The sequence below is a fragment of the Hemicordylus capensis genome, chromosome 3, assembly GCF_027244095.1.
Source record: "Hemicordylus capensis ecotype Gifberg chromosome 3, rHemCap1.1.pri, whole genome shotgun sequence".
Classification (NCBI taxonomy): domain Eukaryota; kingdom Metazoa; phylum Chordata; class Lepidosauria; order Squamata; family Cordylidae; genus Hemicordylus; species Hemicordylus capensis.
The window spans coordinates 352,649,418-352,669,681 of record NC_069659.1 but is presented as its reverse complement, the minus strand read 5'-3'; the positions used below and the strand labels follow the sequence as shown (position 1 = coordinate 352,669,681).

Sequence of the window (20,264 nt, the reverse complement as noted above, 5' to 3'; positions counted from 1 at the left end):
TTCAGTCTGGCACAATGAAAGTGCTCCCTGTTGCCGTTTGCAGTACAGAAATGTAATAAACACTGGACACAACTGGGTCTTGCAAAATTGTGCCCTGATCCATTGGTGTGAGTAATGTGTCAGTTTACGCAAAGTTTGCATTTGCTGTGGAAGCTGTGCCAGCAGGATCTTGTGCACCCGGGATGTGAGTTTTCCCAGCTCTGACTGGGAGATTGTGCAAAATGTGTTGAACAGATCCAGGCTTTTAACAGCCAGGCCTTTATAAATTACAACTCCTGCTGTTTTTAAGCAATGTTTTGGCATGAGTGATGAAAATCGGTTTTGTCTTTGTTTGCACCCGCTCTGATGTTGCTTTATCCTGGTTCTCCATCAACTGGAAACACTTGGGAAAGCTGCCTGATTGAATCAAGTTGTGATTCATGTGGGTGAGGGTTGGGATCCGTGATGTCTTACCTGGGCTGCGTGCATGATGGTGCTGACAAGTCTCTAGGCCCCTGTCTCACCAAGTGACCCTCGGAGCTTCTGCTCTTCTCCTTGCCAACTTCTGTGGTCCTCCTACCTTTCTTGTGCCCTATCCACCCCCAGCACAGGACCTCCAGTGACTGTTGCTGGTGTCTCTCATATTTCTTTGTAGATTGTGAGCCCTTTGGGGATAGGGATCCATCTTATTTATTTATTATTTCTCTGTGTAAACTGCCCTGAGCCATTTTTGGAAGGGTGGTATAGAAATCAAATACATACATACATACATACATACTTGCAGTACCCATCCCATTCACCTTACTGGGGAACCAAATAGCCCCCCATGAAGAGGAGATGTATAGCGCAGATGACTATAAGATATTCCCCTCAGCGGATGGAGCTGCTCTGGGAAGAGCAGAAGGTTCCAAGTTCCCTTCCTGGCAGCATCTCCAAGGGAGGGCTGAGAGAGACTCCTGCCTGCAACCTCGGAGAAGCCGCTGCCAGTCTGGGTAGACAATACTGAGCTAGATAGACCAATGGTCTGACTCAGTATATGGCAGCTTCCTATGATCCTATGACTGCCCCAGGCATGGGATTTCAGAGGGTGGGCATCAGGGACAAATTTTGCTTCTCCTTTATTGAGAAAGACTTATTGGTAAGGCAGGTCAGAGGTTTGCTCCCAGGTTCAACCCTGGTTATTTTCTGCTTTAAAAACCTAGGTAGCAAAGCTGGAAAAGGCCCATTCTTGAGACCCTGGAGAGCTGTTGCTCGCCATGGGGTGATGAAGCCCTTACTTAGTACTCTTCATCTCTGCAAAGATGAATGGGTCTCCCCTCCACCCTCCTGCAATTTATGGGTATTCACACTGACAAGAACTGAGAATATCTGCCTTGAGAACTATTCTTAAGGACTACTTTGGATGTTGGCCTAGGACACTGAAGTATCTATGAAGCAGGATTAATTGAGGGGTCAGGTTCCTTAATATAGTCCATCATGCCATCTAATAGTAAGGGTTTCCCAGTTATGAAACATATATACTCAAACATCACATTGCATGCCATATGTAAACTTTGCTGTGGCCTGGCTCAGATGCAGTGGCAAACCCTGGTTTATCATGGTTGCAGGCATGAGCAGGTGTGAAGCTTGGGCCCACATGAACTCCAACCCTGCCCCCCTTTCATGCCTGTGGTGAGGAAGTTTCAAGCTTCTGTTTGTGATGTGTAATGAACCATAGTTTTCTTCTCTGAATTTCAGCATGCAATGTAATTGATCTTGAAGGCTGTCTCCCTCTTCTCCAAGAAGCCCTGTACTTTGTGTCTTGCATTTTTGCCCCTTCGGGAACATTGCCTCTTCTTCACCTGATGAGGATCAACACAGGAGCCTGCAATATGCCTGAGTCCTGTGAGTCTCAGTGCGTGGGAAGATGCTGAAAGGCATCATCACAAACTGCATGGGAGGAGGCCATGGTAAACCCCTCCTGTATTCTACCAAAAGAAAACCACAGGGCTCTGTGGGCGCCAGGAGTCGAAATTGACTTGATGGCACACTTTAGCTTTAGAATGCCAGTTGGTGTGGAAATCTTCAAGGAACAAAAAAGGGTTTTTTCTTTAAATCCAGTTCAATATTCTGCACATGATGTTCATCAGAATAACGGGGTACAGAAAACAGGGGAAGATGGATTTGTAGTGCAGCTCTGCTTGGGAAACTAGGAAACTTGCTCTTTCATGGTTTCAGAGTGTCTTTGCAAACTTCTGATTTTTTTTCCTGATTTTTTTGGTAGGAAAGTGCTGCATTCTTGAGCCTTGTGCAGTTGTAATGTGATTTTTTTGGCTTGCAGCAAGAACAGGGTTGGCGTAACAGCGAACACATCATCTATTGGGAGATTGGTTCCTGCTCTCTTACAGGCTACTCTTTTTAATTCCTTTTCAAAACCCAGCATAAGCAGTCAGTGCCCTGTGAAATTCTGAAAAAGGGATCCCAGTTTCCATGACCAGAATATACAGAGCAAAAGGAGGTGGTGCCAGTTTTGTTCATCTTATGTTATTCTGGCTACAGAACTTGCTGTATTGTTTCTGTAGAGCATACCCAGACCTTCTACAAAGCATGCAGAAGTTCTTGTTTATCCTCCTAACACAGGGTTTGTTTATTTATTTCTCTATGTAAACCACCTTGGAAACGTTTGTTGAAAAGTGGTGTGTGTGTGTGTGTGTGTGTGTATATGTATGTGTATGTATATGTATATGTATATGTATAAGTATATGTATATATTTGTTGTTGTTGTTTGACAAATCCCAGGTGCCATGGCTCCCTGGCGCCTACACCAGAATATTCAGAGGTGGAGTTATTTAATAAAACCTTGATTCATCCCAGGCAGCTCTGTTCTTGTTCTACGGATGCAATTTGTAAAAGAGAGAAAGAGAAGCCCATTGACCCTCCCCCTCCACAATGCCTGTCACTAAGTCCGGTAATTTTGTCAAGTGTCCACTGGCTGGCTCCTAAATGTTTGGACTGCCTCCTAGTTCCAACAAAAATGTCTCAAGGCCTGTCCTCACAACCTTGTGAGATGGAGAGAGACGGTCTTCACCCAGTTGGTATGGTGGCTGAGCAGAGATGTGTTCCCATTGTTTGCTGTTCTGTGTTGCACTGCAGTGCCCCCCGCCCCGCAATGTGTAAGATGCCTGCCATTGTGAGAGGTGGGGTGTGTTTTTTGGGGGGGACAATTAGCCCTAGTTCTCACTGAGGGGATAAGCCAGTGCTGGGGCTGTACTGCTCCAAATGTGTGCACCCATGGTGGGAAACTGTTCAATTTCCCCCTCTTTTTAATGCCAGAGTACCTCCCTACACACAGAAAACAAGCACATCAGGGATAAGGTTTTTAACCTAGCTAGCTTCCTGACATGCTGATTTTCCATATGCAGGGATTTCCCCCCCTCTGAGGGAACATTTCATCATGTTATATATTTGGAGTGGTCAAACTTGGGCCCCCAAATGTTGCTGGACTACAATTCCCATCACTCCCAGCCACAGTGGTCAAAGGCTGTTGTGGGTGGGGATGATGGGAGTTGTAGTCTGACAAGATTTGCGGATCCAAGTTTGATGACTCCTGTTGTATGTCATTCATTTATATCCCACATTCCTTCCATGGAACTGAAGACAGTGTCCATGGCATTCCCAAGCAGTCTCTTGCCCTGGCACTGACCAGATCCAGATGGGCTTAGTCTCAAGCAGTGTTGCTGCATCATGTGCCTTTGGGCTGTATCATGGGAGCCTCCTCCTGAAGTCTGCAGTCAGTGGTAAAACTCAGACACAGTGTTGACACTAGATGCCACTTGGATCATGCCCGTGGAGGAACGATATAGCTTCCTGCTACAAATCAGGAGTATGTTATATGATGTATGCTTTCTTCACAAATTTATTTGCTTGCACTTTTTTCTTTTTCCCCATCCTTTCACTCTCTCTCTCTCTCGCTTACAATTTGTATATATATGCTTATAAGCTTACATCAGAAGAGTGGGATGGGGGGGGGAGGTACAAAATAAAAAATATTTCAATGAAACGTTAGCAACGGAGCTGCAGATGTCACAATCTTCCCCCCACCTGGTATATTTGTCATTCTAGCTGCCAGTTCTGCCTGCTTTATCTGGAGATCTTTCAGAGCTGCTTCTAGGCTTTTTTTGTCCACAGAAAACACAGGCACCTCTCCCATGATGTGACCCTCCTCCCCTTTTTGGGGTGGTATCTGTTGTGAAGAGTGTCTGAGGCTTTTTGCAGTCCAGTGAGCCTGCTTTCAGCTGAAGAAGAAAAGGGAAAACTTTCGATAGCGTCTTGGGGGCAAGTAGAGGTGGGGAATGTGCAGCGGCAGGAAGGAAGGAGGGACCCTTTGTCTCTTTGGAGTTGTCGAGAGCCTAGCACTGGTGGAGGGAAACCAGCAGCCCAAGGAGGTGGCCAGGGGGTCAGAAGCAGGGTGGAGCCGGTTCACGGAGAGTCCTGCGAAGCCATGAGCGTGCTGCGGCCCCTCCCTGACAAGGCAGATGTTGCTCTTGCGCTCAGCTGGTGTGCGGGAACTGTTTTGATAAACTTTCGGCTCCCTGCTACTAAATGGCTTTCACCGCCAAGCCTCAGCGAAGCTGCCAGAAGAGCGTATCTTTGGGTCTCTCGGCACTCCGACTTTCCTGTGCTTGACTCGCTGGAGTTCCGTTTGCTTATAGCTTTGGTTTGTGCGTGCCCTCAGGCTTGCCCAAGTGTGCTGCTGAAGCTTCAGGCTTGCTCGGAGCCCTGTGGAGACTCAAGAGAACGTTCTGTTTTTAAAAAAGCGGTCTGTGGCTATGCAGTTTTATTGGATTGGCAAATACATCGTTGCCAATTAATTGTATGAGGGATAGATAGATAGGTAGAAGGGATGGGCTTGTTCTCTTGCATTTGAGCGGGGTGTGTGGGTCTAGAAGTAGTGGGTGGAAATTACAAGGCAGCAGATTCAGGCTCGATGTACACGTATTAAAGAGAACTAGCTGACTTGGCCTGACTTGGTCTGCGCCCCTAGTTCTCCCTGTCTCCCCCCACACCCTTCAGCCGTTCTTCCCCACTCCCTTCTGCCCCAGCTGCCACTTCCTCTTGGCAGCTGGCCGGTCGGCCCTAGCCGCTGCTGCTTCTCACTGGACGGTGCTTCCTTCCGCCGCCCAGCGGTCGCCTCTTCTTCTCGCCGGGTGGCACTTTCCCCAGCACTTCCTCTCGCTGCCCGGCGCTTTCTCCCAGTGGCTGGCGGTGCCGTTTCCTTTCACTGGCCAGTGGCCGCTCGCCTTCCTCTCCCCCTCCCCTTGCTTGCGAAATCTTGCGAGAGCTGCCATGCATGGGATGAGCCACAGGTATGTCTTAACGAATTCAATATTTAGACATATATTTAAAAACCTGCTTCATTATTGACTGATGATGGCATTCTGCAAAATGTGTTTTAATTGATTTATCTAATTGGTTGAAGGTTGCACACATTATTTTTTTTCTTTTTTTAAAAAACCCACTATACAAATTTTCCTGATACTCTAAATAGATTGTGATCTGATTTGGCATGTTATGTGACCTATTTATACAGTGAAAGAATTCCTCTGCCAGTTACTTCCCCTCACTGTATCTCCAGAGTTTTTCAAGTAGCCAAGTAGACTGTTTAGAAATGGAAAATTTTCTTTAGAAAAATAAAGTATGGGAAAAATTTCCACCTCACATCTCTGTCCCCAGATGATGTTGGACTACAATTCCCATAATCCCCAGGCAAATGGCCTTCAGTCATTGTTGCTGGGCATGATGGGTGTTGTAGTCCAACAGTATCTGGGGAGCTACCGGCATAACCAATAACTGCATCTGATTTCTTGCAAAAATGTATTTGGCCAGGTTTTAAAAGCAGGACGTTTGATTCCTCAAATCAGTTTGATAACATAGTTGAAGATCATGTTACCAGTGTGCTTGCGTGCTGTTTTTCTGCAGTCAGTGGTGTAAGAGGTCACCCATCATGGTTTAACCTTACCCACATGCTCCAGAAGGCAGGGCTTATGCTAATGAAGAAACCACTATAGGCCCGCAGGACGGTTTCTTCCAGTCTACGTCCTGCCTTCGCTCCAGCAAGGCACAGATCACTTGCAGCTCTTCTTTCTCTTTCTTTCCCCTCTAATTCCTGCTTTCCTCAGGTCTCTTTCCATCTTTTGGTTATGGAGTTAAAAAACTCCTCACTGTTTTTTGTTTATCTCTGCTCTCCTTAAAAAGAACACCCCCTTTAAAAATGAACAACATCTTAGATTATTTCTTTATTGTTTTCCTGATTCTCTGATACCGCTTATAAGAACAGCCCTGCTGGATCAGGACCAAGGCCCATCTAGTCTAGCATCCTGTTTCACATAGTGGCCCACCAGATGCCGCTGGAAGCCTACAGCAATAGCAATAGCACTTACATTTATATACCGCTTTATAGCCGGAGCTCTCTAAGCGGTTTACAATGATTTTAGCATATTGCCCCCAACATTCTGGGTACTCATTTTACCGACCTCGGAAGGATGGAAGGCTGAGTCAACCTTGAGCCCCTGGTCAGGATCGAACTTGTAACCTTCTGGTTAGAGGGCGGCAGTTTTACCACTGCGCCACCAGGGGCCATCCACTGCGCCACCAGGGGCCACTCCAACAGGCAGGAGTTAAGGGCATGCCTTCTCTCCTGCTGTTACTCCCCTGCAACTGGGACTCATAATGCATTTAAGGCTGGAGGTGGCCTGTAGCCCTCCTCTGGTAGCCGTTGATAGACCTCTCCTCCATGAAGTTATCCAAACCCCTCTTAAAGCCATCCATGTTGCTGGCTGTCACCACATCTTGCAGCAGAGAATTCCACAAGTTGATTATGCGTTTTGTGAAAAAGTACTTCTGTTGGTTGGTCCTAAATTTCCTGGCAATCAATTTCATGGGATGATTCCTGGTTCTAGTGTTATGTGAGAGGAGAAACATTTCTCTCTATCCACCTTCTCCACACCATGCATGATTATCATATTTCCACACAGTCATCTTTTTTCTAAACTAAATAGCCCCAGGTGTTGTAGCCTTGCATCATAAGGAAGGTGCTCCAGGCCCCTGATCATCTTGGTTGCCCTCTTCTGCACCTTTTCCAGTTCTACAATGTCCTTTTTAGATGTGGTGACCAGAATTGTATGCAGTACTCCAGGTGTGGCCGCACCATAATTTTGTATAAGGGCATTATAATATTAGCAGTTTTATTTCCAATACCCTTCCTAATGATCCCTAGCATGGAATTTGCCTTTTTCACAGTTGCCGCACATTGAGTCGACACTTTCAACGAGCTGTCCACCACAACCCACAGATCCCTCTCCTGGTCCATCACCGACAGCTCAGATCCCATCAACGTATACTTGAAGTTGGGGTTTTTGATCCCAATGTGCATCACTTTACATTTGCCAACACTGAACCGCATTTGCCATTTTGTCGCCCACTCACCCAGTTTGGAGAGATCCTTTTGGAGCTCCTCACAATTTGTTGTGGATTTCACTACTTGAAAGAGTTTGGTATCATCTGCAAATTTGGCCACCTAGCTGCTTACCCCTACTTCTAGATCATTTATGAATAAATTTTATGAATAAAGATCATTTGTGAATAAAGAGCCAGCGTGGTGTAGTGGTTAGAGTGCTGGACTAGGACGGGGGAGATCCGAGTTCAAATCCCCATTCAGCCATGATACTTGCTGGCTGATTCTGGGCCAGTCATGTCTGTCTCAGCTTAACCTACTGCACAAGGTTGTTGTGAGGAGAAACATAAGTATGTAGTATACCGCTATGGGTTCCTTGGAGGAAGAGTGGGATATAAATGTAAAAATAAATAAATAAATAAATAAAATTAAAAAGCACCAGTCCCAGTACAGATCCCTGGGGGACCCCATTTCTTACTTCTCTCCATTGTGAAAACTCAATTTATCCCTACCCTCTGTTTCCTGTCCTTCAACCAGTTACCAATCCACACATGTACTTGTCCCCTTAGCCCATGACAGCTAAGTTTCCTCAGGAGTCTTTGATGAGGAACTTTGTCGAAAGCTTTTTGGAAGTCCAGGTAGACTATGTCAATCGGATCACCTTGATCCACACACTTGTTGACACTCTCAAAGAACTCCAAAAGTTTTGTGAGGCAAGATTTACCTTTGCAGAAACCATGCTGGTTCTCTCCCAGCAGGGCCTGTTGTTCTATGTGCTTTACAATTTTATCCTTGAGGATGCTTTCCATCAATTTGCCTGGAATGGACGTTAAGTTAACTGGCCTGTAATTTCCTAGATTGCCCCGGATCCCTTTTTGAAAATCGGTGTGCTCCCCACCTCTCTAATCCTCCCTGATGGAGGGCAAGCAATGGAAGAACCCTGTCCTGGCCTTTCGGGCCAAGAACACCAAGCACCAGCTTTTCTCGCCCAAACTGTAGGAGGCATCCTTACTAGGGGACACCAGAGATAGCTTTGCTGCTGCCCTCAGGCTGCAGCTGCTCCTCTTTCCACCAGCAAGTCCCTGGATGGACAAAGAAACAATACTGCACATAGCCCTCTCCCTGAGGTCCGCAGGCTGGTCGGAAGCACAAGTGGAACAGCTCCTCTCCCAGCCAAGGGAAGTGAGACTCTCCGCTTGAGAAGGGTACAAGTATGGCTGGATCTCGCACCTTATGACTGGTGACCCTGCATTCTCCTCCACCTCTGAATTTGTCCCCAGCCAAGAGCGTGCGGAGCCCAGCCTGTGTGTCAGTGGCGATGGCGGGCAGTGTGTGGAGCAGCCCTCCACCACCCCCCAGCGAGAGGACGACCTCAGAATCTTGCTGCTTCAGGATGCCCTCCCCTCCAATAGAGGCGGCTCTGGAGAAATGACCGCCACTTTGGGAGGTGCAGATGAACAGGACAGCGGAGGAGTGTCAGAGAAGGAACAAACTCCTGCCCAAGACCTGGCGAGCTCTTTCCTTTCTCCAGGAGAGTCTGTCTCGCATGGCTGTCCTTCCCGATGGGCCTTCCATGCCAAGGGACCCCCCCCTTCTAAACGTACCAGGGGCATTCAGTCCGCCTTCAGACTGACAGTCCTGGGTGGCTAGTACTATTAAATTGTCCATTGAGGCAGCCTCACAGCTTATAAGGGCCATGACAAATCTAGGAGCTGGAGGCACAGTTCCTCTTCATCATCCAGTGCTTCTGGACCTGTAAAGGGGAGAAAGGGAAGTGGGCTGAAGCCTCTTCCACCCGCTTTTCATCTGCCTCATCTGGGGAGGATTCCCCAGATGTATTCCAAGCCCTGGGACCCATGAAGCTTCTAGAACAGCCTGATTCAGGCCAGGACTATTTGCCTAAGAGGGAGACCTGCCAGACGATTCAGTAGCAATGTCTAGTCAGAGACTTTTATTACAGGAGGAACTTAGCCCTTTGATGTCCCAGACGACTGCTGCATTGGGACTGAGGCCCTTGACACCTGAATCTCAGTCTAAAGGGTCATTGGTCCTTCCAGCCCCGCCACACACTCATGCCAGAACTATTATGCCAGAGGGGTTCATTAGTGCCATTAAAAAGGAATGGGAAAAGCCTTCTTCCTTGAAGCGCATGCACACCGTGGCCAACAAATGCTATAATTTTCAGAATTCTGTAATTGATTTGCTGCAAGTTCCTCCCACTGATGCACCAATAGTAGCTCTTCTCAGTGGAGCGGTGGTACCTAAAGATAGGGATCCCACCTTAAAAGAGCCCATGGGCAAAATAGCTGAGTCTGTTATGTGCAGGTCACATGAGTCCTCAGCCATGGTTCTCAGGGCAGATGCTGCAGTGTCTAATCTATATAGTTTCTAGAGCCTCTATACTGTGGTTAGATGAGTTACTGAATGACTACTCTTCAGACCCTAATAAACTGAGATGTAAGCTCCTTCGCTTGTAGAGAGCAGCTGCTTTCACTTCTGATGCAACCTTTGATAGCATAAAGTACTCTTCTAGAGCCATAAGCTCCAACATCTTAGCCAGATACAATATATGACTCAGGCACTGGGAGGTTGCTAACACTTCCAAAGCTAATCTTACTGCAGTCCCATACATGGGAACCAAACTGTTTGGGGACGAAGCCCTTAAGGACATTTTGGTTGACTCTTGAGACAAACGCAAAGCACTCCCTTTGTCTTCTAGATGTGAGGATAAGAACATAAGAACAGCCCTGCTGGATCAGGCTCAAGGCCCATCTAGTCCAGCATGCTGTTTTGCACAGTGGCCCACCAGATGCCGCTGGAAGCCACAGGCAGGAGTTGAGGGCGTGCCCTCTCTCCTGCCATTACTCCCCTGCAACTGGTACTCAGAGGCACCCTGCCCTTGAGGCTAGAGGTGGCCCACAGCCCTCTGACTAGTAGCCATTGATAGACCTCTCCTCCATGAAGTCATCCAAACCCCTCTTAAAGCCATCCAGGTTGTTGGCTGTCACCACATCCTGTGGCAGAGAGTTCCACAAGTGGATCACGCATTGTGTGAAAAAGTACTTCCGTTTGTTGGTCCTAGACTGGTGTGAGGCCTATACACAGATTTAACCAGTCCTTCAGAGCATTTCGCCCCTCCTTTCACTACAGAGACTCCCAAAGGTTTGGTAGGTCCTCTTGGAACAGGCCTAGATGTCAGGGCCATCACTCATTCCATGCATAAGCAAGGCCTGGTTTTTCCTCCCAAGCCAAAGGCCCCAAGCAGCAATCCTGATACCACAACCCCTCCAGTGGGGGGGATGCCTCATGGACTTTTGTCACGTCTGGGAGGAATCTACCACATACCAGTGTGTGCTGTCTGTCGTGTTGCACAGATACAAAATAGTTAGATTTCTGAGGAACTAGTTCACCCCAACCCCATGATCCAGAAAGCCCATAAAGGATCTCGGTCTGATTCAGTCCATTTAACACTTGCTTCATATCGGGGCAAAAGAATCTGTGCCCTTGACCCAGGCGGGGCAGGGGGCTTACTCCATCATTTTCACGGTGCTAAAGAAGGAAGGAACATTGAGGGCGGTCTTGGATCTAAAGGCAGTCAACACATTTGTAGTAAAGAGATGTTTCCAAATGGAAACCCTCAGGTCTATTGCGGAGGTCCTTCAGGAGAGTGATTTCTTAGTTTCCATCGACCTGAAGGAGGCCTACCTTCATATTCTCATACATCCAGACAGCAGACACCTTCTTTGTTTCTGTTACAGGGCAAAGCACTACCAGTACTGGGCTCTTCCGTTTTGACTTTCTTTGGCTCCCCGGGTTTTCATGAAGGTCCTGGTCCCAGTTGTAGCATACCTGAGACTCCAGGGGACCCACCTTTATTATTGTTTAGACAACCTCCTGATCAGAGCTCATTCAGTGGAAGAGGCAGAGAAGGCCCTGTGGCTGACTCTCACTTGTCTCGAGCAGCATAGTTTTCTCATAAACAAGGAAAAAATTCACTTTACTCTGTCCCAGAGACTTCAACTTTACCACATCCCAGCAGCTCGATACAACTACGTCCAGGTTCTTTATACCTCCAGACAGAATTGCAACCGTGGTGAATTTAACTATGGACGTTTTGCGCAGCAAGTTGGTGGAACTTCTTCAGTTGGCACAGTTGCTGGGACTGATGGTGGCCTCCATGGAAGTAGTAGTTTGAGCCGACCAAGACTTTAAGTTGATTATAGATGGGTTGGGAAATACAAGTAGGATAGAATGTGTTGGATTAATGGGTTTGGATGACACTCCCAGTATTGACTTCCTGACACTGGAAGTTGGACACACTCTGGGAGCCAGCGATTGGTTTTTCTCTGTGTTGTGTGAACCTACTCTGTGTATAATGCAGGGCTGGGTGGTCTGATTTTGAGAGCCAAAGGGGCATGCAGGTGAAGATGCTGAACTCTTCCCACTTCTAGTGCTTTTCTCCCAACTGAGCTTGCTTCCGGTGCTGGAACAGTTGAGGAAGAAAGCACTAGGGGTACAGATTGCAGGAAGGTAATCTGTGAATGAGGGGAGGGTTTTAGCAACTTCTACTCTCATGCCCCTTCACTGCCAAAATCACCGTTCCCCCCACTCGCCCAATTTTAAATACAATTGGGGCAGATCCGGGTGTAACCTAAGGACCTGCCGCCATCATGTCTGGTTGGGACCTTTAAACTTGCCATATCTGCAGGAAATAGAGGGAAACAATGCAGGAGCCTTATTATCTAGTGACAATGTGTTGAAAGTGTTTCATTAGCCGATAGAAATTGTTTTATCAGTACTTTGGTGTTGCTCCTGTTTCCTCCCATGCTTCTGCTAGCAAAGTGTGCACTCTCTCTCCCCCCCCCCCGTCCCCCCACCTTTTGCCGGCCTTCTTTTTATATCATTAGAATATGATCTAATGCTGGAACAATGAAAATGCATTTGATTTTTGGTGGAAGAAATCAAAAGGGTCTGACACCTACTTATGGACTGACCTCCTTTGGTGGAGAGAAAGTTCCCGAACAATGGAAGACTTTGTCTCTCTTTATTTTGAGCACTTCTACGCCAAATTGTTTAAAAATCAAAAGGAACAATTTAGTGCTTCGAGCCGACAGTCAGAATACATTGCTCCACTTGGTTAGGGTGTCACCTGGGAACCATACAGCCCTTTAATGATGCTCCTGCATGGTTCCTCTCACCCTGGGAGAACTGGGTTAAAGACATAAATAACCAAAATGTAAACAAAGCTGAAAGTTCATCGGCAGGCGAAAACGCCCAGCGATTCAGTTGCAAGACTGTGAACGGGCACAGAACGTCTCTCTTCCCCCCTCTCAGGCTTGGGTTGACTTTTTGTCTCTCATGATTGAAGTTGTGTTGAGGCTGCGTGCCGGGTGAAAGGTTTTCCACCAACGTGAGATTGGCTGTCTTGAAAGGAAGGCACCCCAAACTCTACACTGGCAGTCCAAGGAAAGAGCCAGAACTCTGGGTCAGAGCATGTGCTTTGCATGTTGAATGCTCAAGGTTGGATTCATGGCATCTTCACTTCAAATCTCAGGTGGCAAGGCAGGGAAAGATCTCAACTCGCATCCAGGATGAAACCTTTTGGAGAAAACTTACCCCGAGATTCACTCCAATACTTTTAAAAAATTAACCTTAAGGCTTATCATGTAGCCCCCCCCCCCAAAAAAAAAAAGATTTAGGGATCAAACTCCATATCACTCTGGTGGATTCTCAAAGTTTGTTTTATCATGGGTAGCTTTCAAGACTAAAAATAGTTTAATACTCTCTAACTTCAGCTAAAGCAGTTGGATTGCTTTTCAAAGTTGGATTGGCTGACACAATTGATGGTTTGCTCCCCCATCTCAAGTCTGTTGCTGGGGAGGCAGGAGCAGTAAAGCCAAATGGGGTCCTGGTTTGATTTAAGGTCCCCTTGAGGCAGATTCCCAGCAAGTTAAAAAGGCCCCCTCTCCTATATTGAGAACTGCCATATATCTGGAATCTTCTTTCTGGAGATGGGGGCAGATTGAGGGGAAAAAGAAATTAAGGACGGGCCATGTTCACTCTTACTGTCGATACCAAACTTGGCTATATCCTTTGGGCTTATACCCGATATATAATTTCATAAGATATACCTACCAGGACATGATCACAAATGTACAAAAGAAACCCATTTTTAAAGAGAAGCACTTGCAGGAAATGTAGGTTTTCATTGTAACAGAATTTCATGGAATATTTTTTTCCTGTTTCCCCAAACGTTCTCCCTGCCTCCCACAAAACTACCAGCTTTCAGGGAAAACCTGAATTTCCCCCTTGTATGTTTGTAGGTCCTGCCCTCTTCTCCTCCCCCTCCCCACAAGTTTCCACTGCACGGAGTAGTGGGGAGAAAAGGGGATACTCTAAGCTGTTTGGTCTTGGACTGCTTCAACCCTGATGGAGTCTTTTCTGTGTTGAGATAGTATGCAATAGTGTGTGTAGGTAGTCAAGTGGAAGTACACATGTTTGGAAGCCACTACGATTGGTGCCTTCCCAGAAAAGCTCATGGTATACTTGCATTGTGAAATGCATAATTACTTGATCATCGCTCATGATAATCTGTTGCATAGGTTGCAGGCTGTTTCTTATACAGAAGTGCTTTCCACATGGGCATTCTTTGCACTTATATCAGCCCGAGGAGGTACTAGTTAGGACTAATAGTTTCCTTTTGTGAAGGTTGAAGAATGAACCAAACAACTATGTGGGAAGCTAGTACAGAGAGGAACCTGGTGGATAGGCCCCTTTGGCATGCAAAATACAGCTGCCCACAATTCCTTAGTGCAGGAGTTCACAAACTGGCCTTTGGCTATCGGGGCTGAGGATTATGGGACACCAGGGGTCTAGCTGTTTGGAGTGGGCCCTAGAACAGAAAGTAGACCCCTGGCCCACCTCTCTGGCATCTTCTTCAGGAGAAGGAACGGTCACTCAGCTGTAGGGCCCCTTCTCCCTCAAGGGCCCAGGGACATTTATCCCCCACTCTTTTCTGATTAAAGCTATGATCCTGATAGGGAACCAAGTTGGAGAACCCTGCTCTAATGGTAATTGTGTGACCTACTGAAGTGAAGGTAGGGGTCAAGCCAGTAGAGTGGGCTACAGTTTCTAAAACCCAAAGAAGTTTACTCTCTCAGGCGTGATGGTGAAGATCTGTGACTGGATCCTCCTAACACTTGCTTCCTTGTGCTGGTGAGGAGCAGGTCCCTCCAGTTTTGATTAGAGCAGCAGCCGAAGAAAAAGGCAGTTAGGATATGGGTACCTCTCTTTTCCCGCTAGTAGGGCTAATAGCAGCCCCTGTGGGAGCAGGATGGATCTCAGTTAGGAAATTGTGCGGGAGGGAAGGATTAAACACCCCCCCCCCGCCGTGTCATTGGAGGCTCTCCCCAACCAGGGAAATACAGATGTCAAGAGATCCAATCATGGGTCTCCTCCATCACATCTGTTCTGGCCCTCAATTAACACCCTCCCTTCCTTATTATATCCAATACAGTTGAAAGTGGCTATTAAAATCTTACGGCAGGTTCCTGAGAATATCGATAATGGCAAACAGTCTTCCCTGGAAGATGGCTTGTTCGCTAGGACTGGTATTGCTTCTCCAAACTGGGGGAGTGGGCAACAAAATGGCATATGTGGTTCATTGTTAACAAGTGCAAAGTGATGCATATTGGGGCAGAAAACCCCAACTTCACATATATGCTGATGGGGTCTGAGCTGTCAGTGACTGACCAGGAGAGGGATCTTGGGGCCGTGGCGGACAGCGCGTTGAAAGTGTCGGCAGCTGTGAAAAAGGCTAGTTCCATGATTGGAATCATTAAGAAGCGGTTTGAAAAGAAAACTGCTAATATTATAACGCCCTTATACAAAACTATGGTGCGGCCACATTTGCAGTATTGTGTGCAGTTCTGGTCATCACTGTTCCCTCTAAGGCATGCACACGCTCACAGGTTTTTGGATGTCCACTCAGTTCATTTTAGAACCCGCTCAGGTTAAATCAGGAATGCCCCTCTCTGAATGCACCTGTACACACACACTGCCTTGATACTGCTGCCCAGAACAAAACTCATTCTGCACAGAGATGAAAAAAATTAGAGGGACCACTGCTGGTCACCATAGCTTAAGGAGGACATTGTAGAACTGGAAAAGGTGCAGAAGAGGGCAACCAAGATGATCAGGGGCCTCGAGCACCTTCCTTATGAGGCAAGGCTACAGCATCTGGGACTTTTTAATTTAGAAAAAAGACGATTGAGTGGGGACATGATAGAGGTCTATAAAATCATGCATGGTGTGGAGAAGTTGATAGAAATTTTTCTTCAGTATATATTTTTTCTCCAGTATATTTTCTCCAGTATATATATTTTCTCCCTCCAGTATAATTTTTCTCCAGTATATAACACTACAACCAGGGGTCATCGCATGAAACTGATTGCCAATAAATTTAGGACTGAGAAAAGGAAGTACTTTTTCATACCACGCAAAATCAACCTATGGAATTCTCTGCCACAAGATGTGGTGAGAGTGAACAGCCTGGCTGGCTTCAAGAGGGGTTTAGATAAATTCACAGAGGACACGTCTATCAGTGGCTACTAGTCTGGTGGCTATAGGCTGTCCAGCCTCAGAGGCGAGATGCCTCTAAATACCAGATGTAGGGGAACTGAAGGCAGCGCATGCCCTCAGATCTTGCCTGTGGGCTTCACAGAGACATCTTGTGGGCCACTGTGTGAAGCACGACGCTGGGCTAGATGAGCTTCCTTGGGCTTGATCCAGCAGGGCTGTTCTTATGTTCTTACACAGAGCCAGAGGGGTGTGCTAGGCATGCTGTGGGACTCGCTTCTCAGTTCATATAGGACAACAGTTAATTCACCTCCAGCCTGGTCAGTCCCTCTTGTGAGTTGAGGATGTGTTCTCTAACAGGTGGACCGGTTTCAGGCTTGTGGAACTTCATGAATCCTTCATTGAATGCGGATTAAACTGCATATTGAGACCTCTGTAGCCAAACTACTAACAAATAAGAATTACAAACGCTTCCATCCATTAGGAAAACAACTATTTAAACAACTCATTATTTATCATCATACTGAAATCTCCATATACATACTAGTAGAAACACCAAATCAGTCACTAAGAAGAATACAAGCATGTTTGCATTTCCCCCTTCCGTTCTGTTTCTAGAAACATGCTCAGTGTGCAGCATTTGCAAGGAGGCTGGTTGCTCTCAGAATATGCCAGGATTTCCAGACCTGGCCCGCAAAGAGAGCAGGGGTTGGAGGCCTCCATGGAGTTTGCTTTTTACAGCTCTTCTTTCTCTACTCTCAGCTGTGTGCTTGGACTCTTAATTAGGAATCCACCCAAAAGGAAAGTAGATAGAGTTATTTCTTCTACGCATGATTAAATGTTGAGTTCTTTTAATTATGTTTTGTATATAATGGACCTTGATAGGGCATGCTATCAATATGTTGTAAAAAAGAATTAAAGCTATTGATTGTTTATACTCTGAAAGTTGCTGTATTTTTTAATCTAGACATCGCCCCTGTAAATCCAAATGTAATAAATAAAATAAATGTAGGGAAGAGAGCTGGTCGTCTTGTAGTAACAAGCATGACTTGTCCCCTTAAGCTAAGCAGGGTCCACCCTGGTTGCATATGAATGGGAGACTAGAAGTGTGAGCACTGTAAGGGGATGGATCCCTTAGGGGATGGAGCTGCTCTGGGAAGAGCATCTAGGTTCCAAGTTCCTTCCCTGGCATCTCCAAGATAGGGCTGAGAGAGATTCCTGCCTGCAACCTTGGAGAAGCAGCTGCCAGTCTGTGAAGACAATACTAAGCGAGATAGACCAATAGTCTGACTCAGTATATGTCAGCTTCCTATTTTCCTATGTTTATATCTGTTCTCTGAACCACCTGGGATTGTCACTATTGTCTATGGATAATCACAACTGATTCACTGTCTCAGGAAAATCACAAATTTCAAACTGCCCACTGTGCATGCATTAGAATGTACTTGTGTATTGTGGCTGAGCTTCCTGCCTTTCCTGCCCTGTGCCAAGTTATTGGTTTGGAAGGTGTAGGCTGGGGCATTAGTCCCACTAGGAGACCTCAGTAGCGAAAGCATTCTTCATGGGAGACCGACACTGGCGGATTAGGTGAGGTGCTTCCTCCCTCCACTGTTAGCTGCCCTGTGTAGTATTGGCGTTGCTTCCAGACTTCTAGAATGCATTTTTTTTTAAAAAGGAGATGCCATCTCTCTGATCTCGCTCAGGTTCCATCCTCTTCCTAGAAAGGATGCAGTGTATTATAGGCATCACAAGCATGCTCAGGGACACTATTGTTTTTACTGTTTCACAGTCCGTGCTAGTGTCCTGGTGAAAGTGAGACCATTGAGGTGAGCCTGGTGCTAATTTGCACCAGGCTCACCTCAGTGGTCTCACTATTGCCAGCTTTTCTTCATCTTCTTGTTGTGTAATCTTTAATCTCTAATCCTAGTCGTTTGAGAACTGATTGCAGTTACTTAATTGTACAGTAATGGTACTCTGCGTATGCTCTTTATAATCGTTCTTTATTCCTGGAACTTGTAAAAAATCATAGCTTCTGAAAACAAGGGATCTGGGACTCAGGTTTACCTGAATACCATGCTCTCTTCTCTGGCAGCTGTTAGCCTTCATCATTTTCATCATTTATTATGTACTTCACAGAGTCTATCACTGTGCTAAGGCAGTAGACCTGTGCAAATATTCATCTCCAAATAGTCAAAGCCAAATAATCCACATAGCCCTGCTTGCAACATGCGGAGGCGGGCATTCACAACACACACACCTCTGCAGGACTTGGATCCCTAAGCAGCTTCCTGCCAGTTCCGAGGGCCCCTTAAAGGGCATCTTGCCTGATTGCATTCCAGTGTCGTTTTGGAAGGTGTGTGGGGAGTGCTGGGGAGTGGAGTCCTTTCCAGTGCTTTCCCTGTAGAGCTTGATTGGTTGGAATTGGAAAGGACTCAACTTCCCAGTGCTCCCCACACCCTCTGCAGGCTTTGAATGCAAACCAGAGTTCTTTCTCCATGCATCTGGGAGAAGATGGGTAGAAGATTGGGTAACTTGAGAATCTATGTTCATCCGTTCTTTTGATTTCCCCAGCCAATCAACACATTGGTAGCCATCATGTTTGTAGAGCAAACACGTGGGCAGTCTCTTGGAGAGATTTAGAGAAAAGCTATCTCCAATAGGTTTAATTTTGTCATCTTTGGCACAAAAGTAAAGTGTGTGCATATGGGAAATCTTGAGACAGGATAGCAAAGTAGCCAGGTTTTGCCATTGAATTCAATGACTTGTGTGCCTAAGTGCCAACTTCATGCAATATTTTATAAGCAGAGGCTCCCAATAATTGATGAGCGGAGCAGGATAATGGTCAGGGGGAGGCTGGTTCTCCTCCCCCCCCACACCAGGCTTCCTCTTGTCTATATCACAGCCTTGTGTTTTGCTTCATTTAGGTGGAGAAAAGAGAGGCTTGGTGAGGACCAGAAACAACTCTGAATCGGCCAGAGCTCCCTCAAATGTGGACAGGAGGCGACCACTCTCCGAATCCCAAGCAGATACCATGAACAACTCTGACTGTAGAATAAACCTCAGACAACTGGGAGCTGCCAGAGGTATGAACTGGGAGGCTGCTGAAGTACAGTCTGCTCTGATACTAGAAATGGGATCGTGTTGGATGATCCACTAAACTGCCATTCTAACGCTGATTATTATGATTTTCATTCAAGTGCGTGAGGTCAGAATTATGAGTCTTCATGCATCTACATGAATATGGTAGAAAATCAGGTGTTATGAAAATATAGATTCTTCTTTCTCTTTCCCCAGCCAGCCAACAAGTGTGTGGTACTCATGGCTGTAGAAGAAACATGTGGTTAACATTCAGACCAAAAGTGGAGAAAACACTGGGAAAACGTTCAGACCAAATGGAGCTGAGTAGAACATTTGTCCTGTACATCTCTATTCACCTAAAATAGGTCTAGATCACCACTGTGAAACAAACATGTAGTTTAGCTGATGTATGTCACTTTGATCAGTGATGGAAAAGTGACATCCAGATTCAGTAGATCTCAGCCTTGGGAAGAGGTGTCTTCAAATATTATTGACCCAACAATCCTCTGGGTAGATAGAGTGATGAGATCCATTAAGAAGGAATATTCATAGCTAGACAAAAAAAGAACATAAGAACATCCCTGCTGGATCAGGCCCAGGGCCCATCAGCATCCTGTTTCACACCATGGCCCACCAGATGCTGTTGGAAGCCCACAGGCATTTGCTGAGGTCATTCTGCCTCTGTAGCTGGAGGTGGCCTATAGTCCTCACACTAGTAGCTGTTGACAGCCCTCTCCTCCATGAAGTTATCCAAACCCCTCTTAAAGCTATCCAGACTGTTGGCTGTCACCACATCTTGTGGCAGAGAATTCTACAAGTTGATTATGCATGGTGTGAAGAAGTACTTTCTTTGGTTAGTCCTAAATTTCTTGGCAAAATTTCATGGGATGACGCCTGCTTCTAGTGTTATGTGTGAGAAAGAAAGATTTCTCTCTATCCACTTTCTCCACACCATGCATGATTTTATGGACCTCTATCACGTCTCCCCACAATCATCTTTTTTCTAAACTAAAAAGCCCCAGGTGTTGTAGCCTCATTCATTCATTCATTCCATTTATACATCGCCCAAAACCTGCCTCATAAGAAAGGTGCTCTAGGCCCCTGATCATCTTGGTTGCCCTCTTCTGCACCTTTTCCAGTCCTCCTTAAGATGTGGTGACCAGAATTGTATGCAGTACTCCCAAGTGTGGCTGCATCA

The 20,264-nt window shown here is 46.3% G+C and overlaps 1 protein-coding gene across 2 annotated transcripts in view; it reads left to right on the top strand.

The window, feature by feature from the left end:
- Positions 1 to 20,264, top strand: part of DIS3L2 (DIS3 like 3'-5' exoribonuclease 2) — a 309,415-nt gene that overhangs the window by 17,384 nt on the left and 271,767 nt on the right. For both annotated transcript variants that reach the window (XM_053311493.1, XM_053311492.1), the window contains one exon: positions 18,913 to 19,071. In XM_053311493.1, the coding sequence (XP_053167468.1) occupies positions 19,020 to 19,071 (52 nt within the window). In that variant the 5' untranslated portion in view covers positions 18,913 to 19,019. The remainder of the gene's footprint in view (positions 1 to 18,912; positions 19,072 to 20,264) is intronic.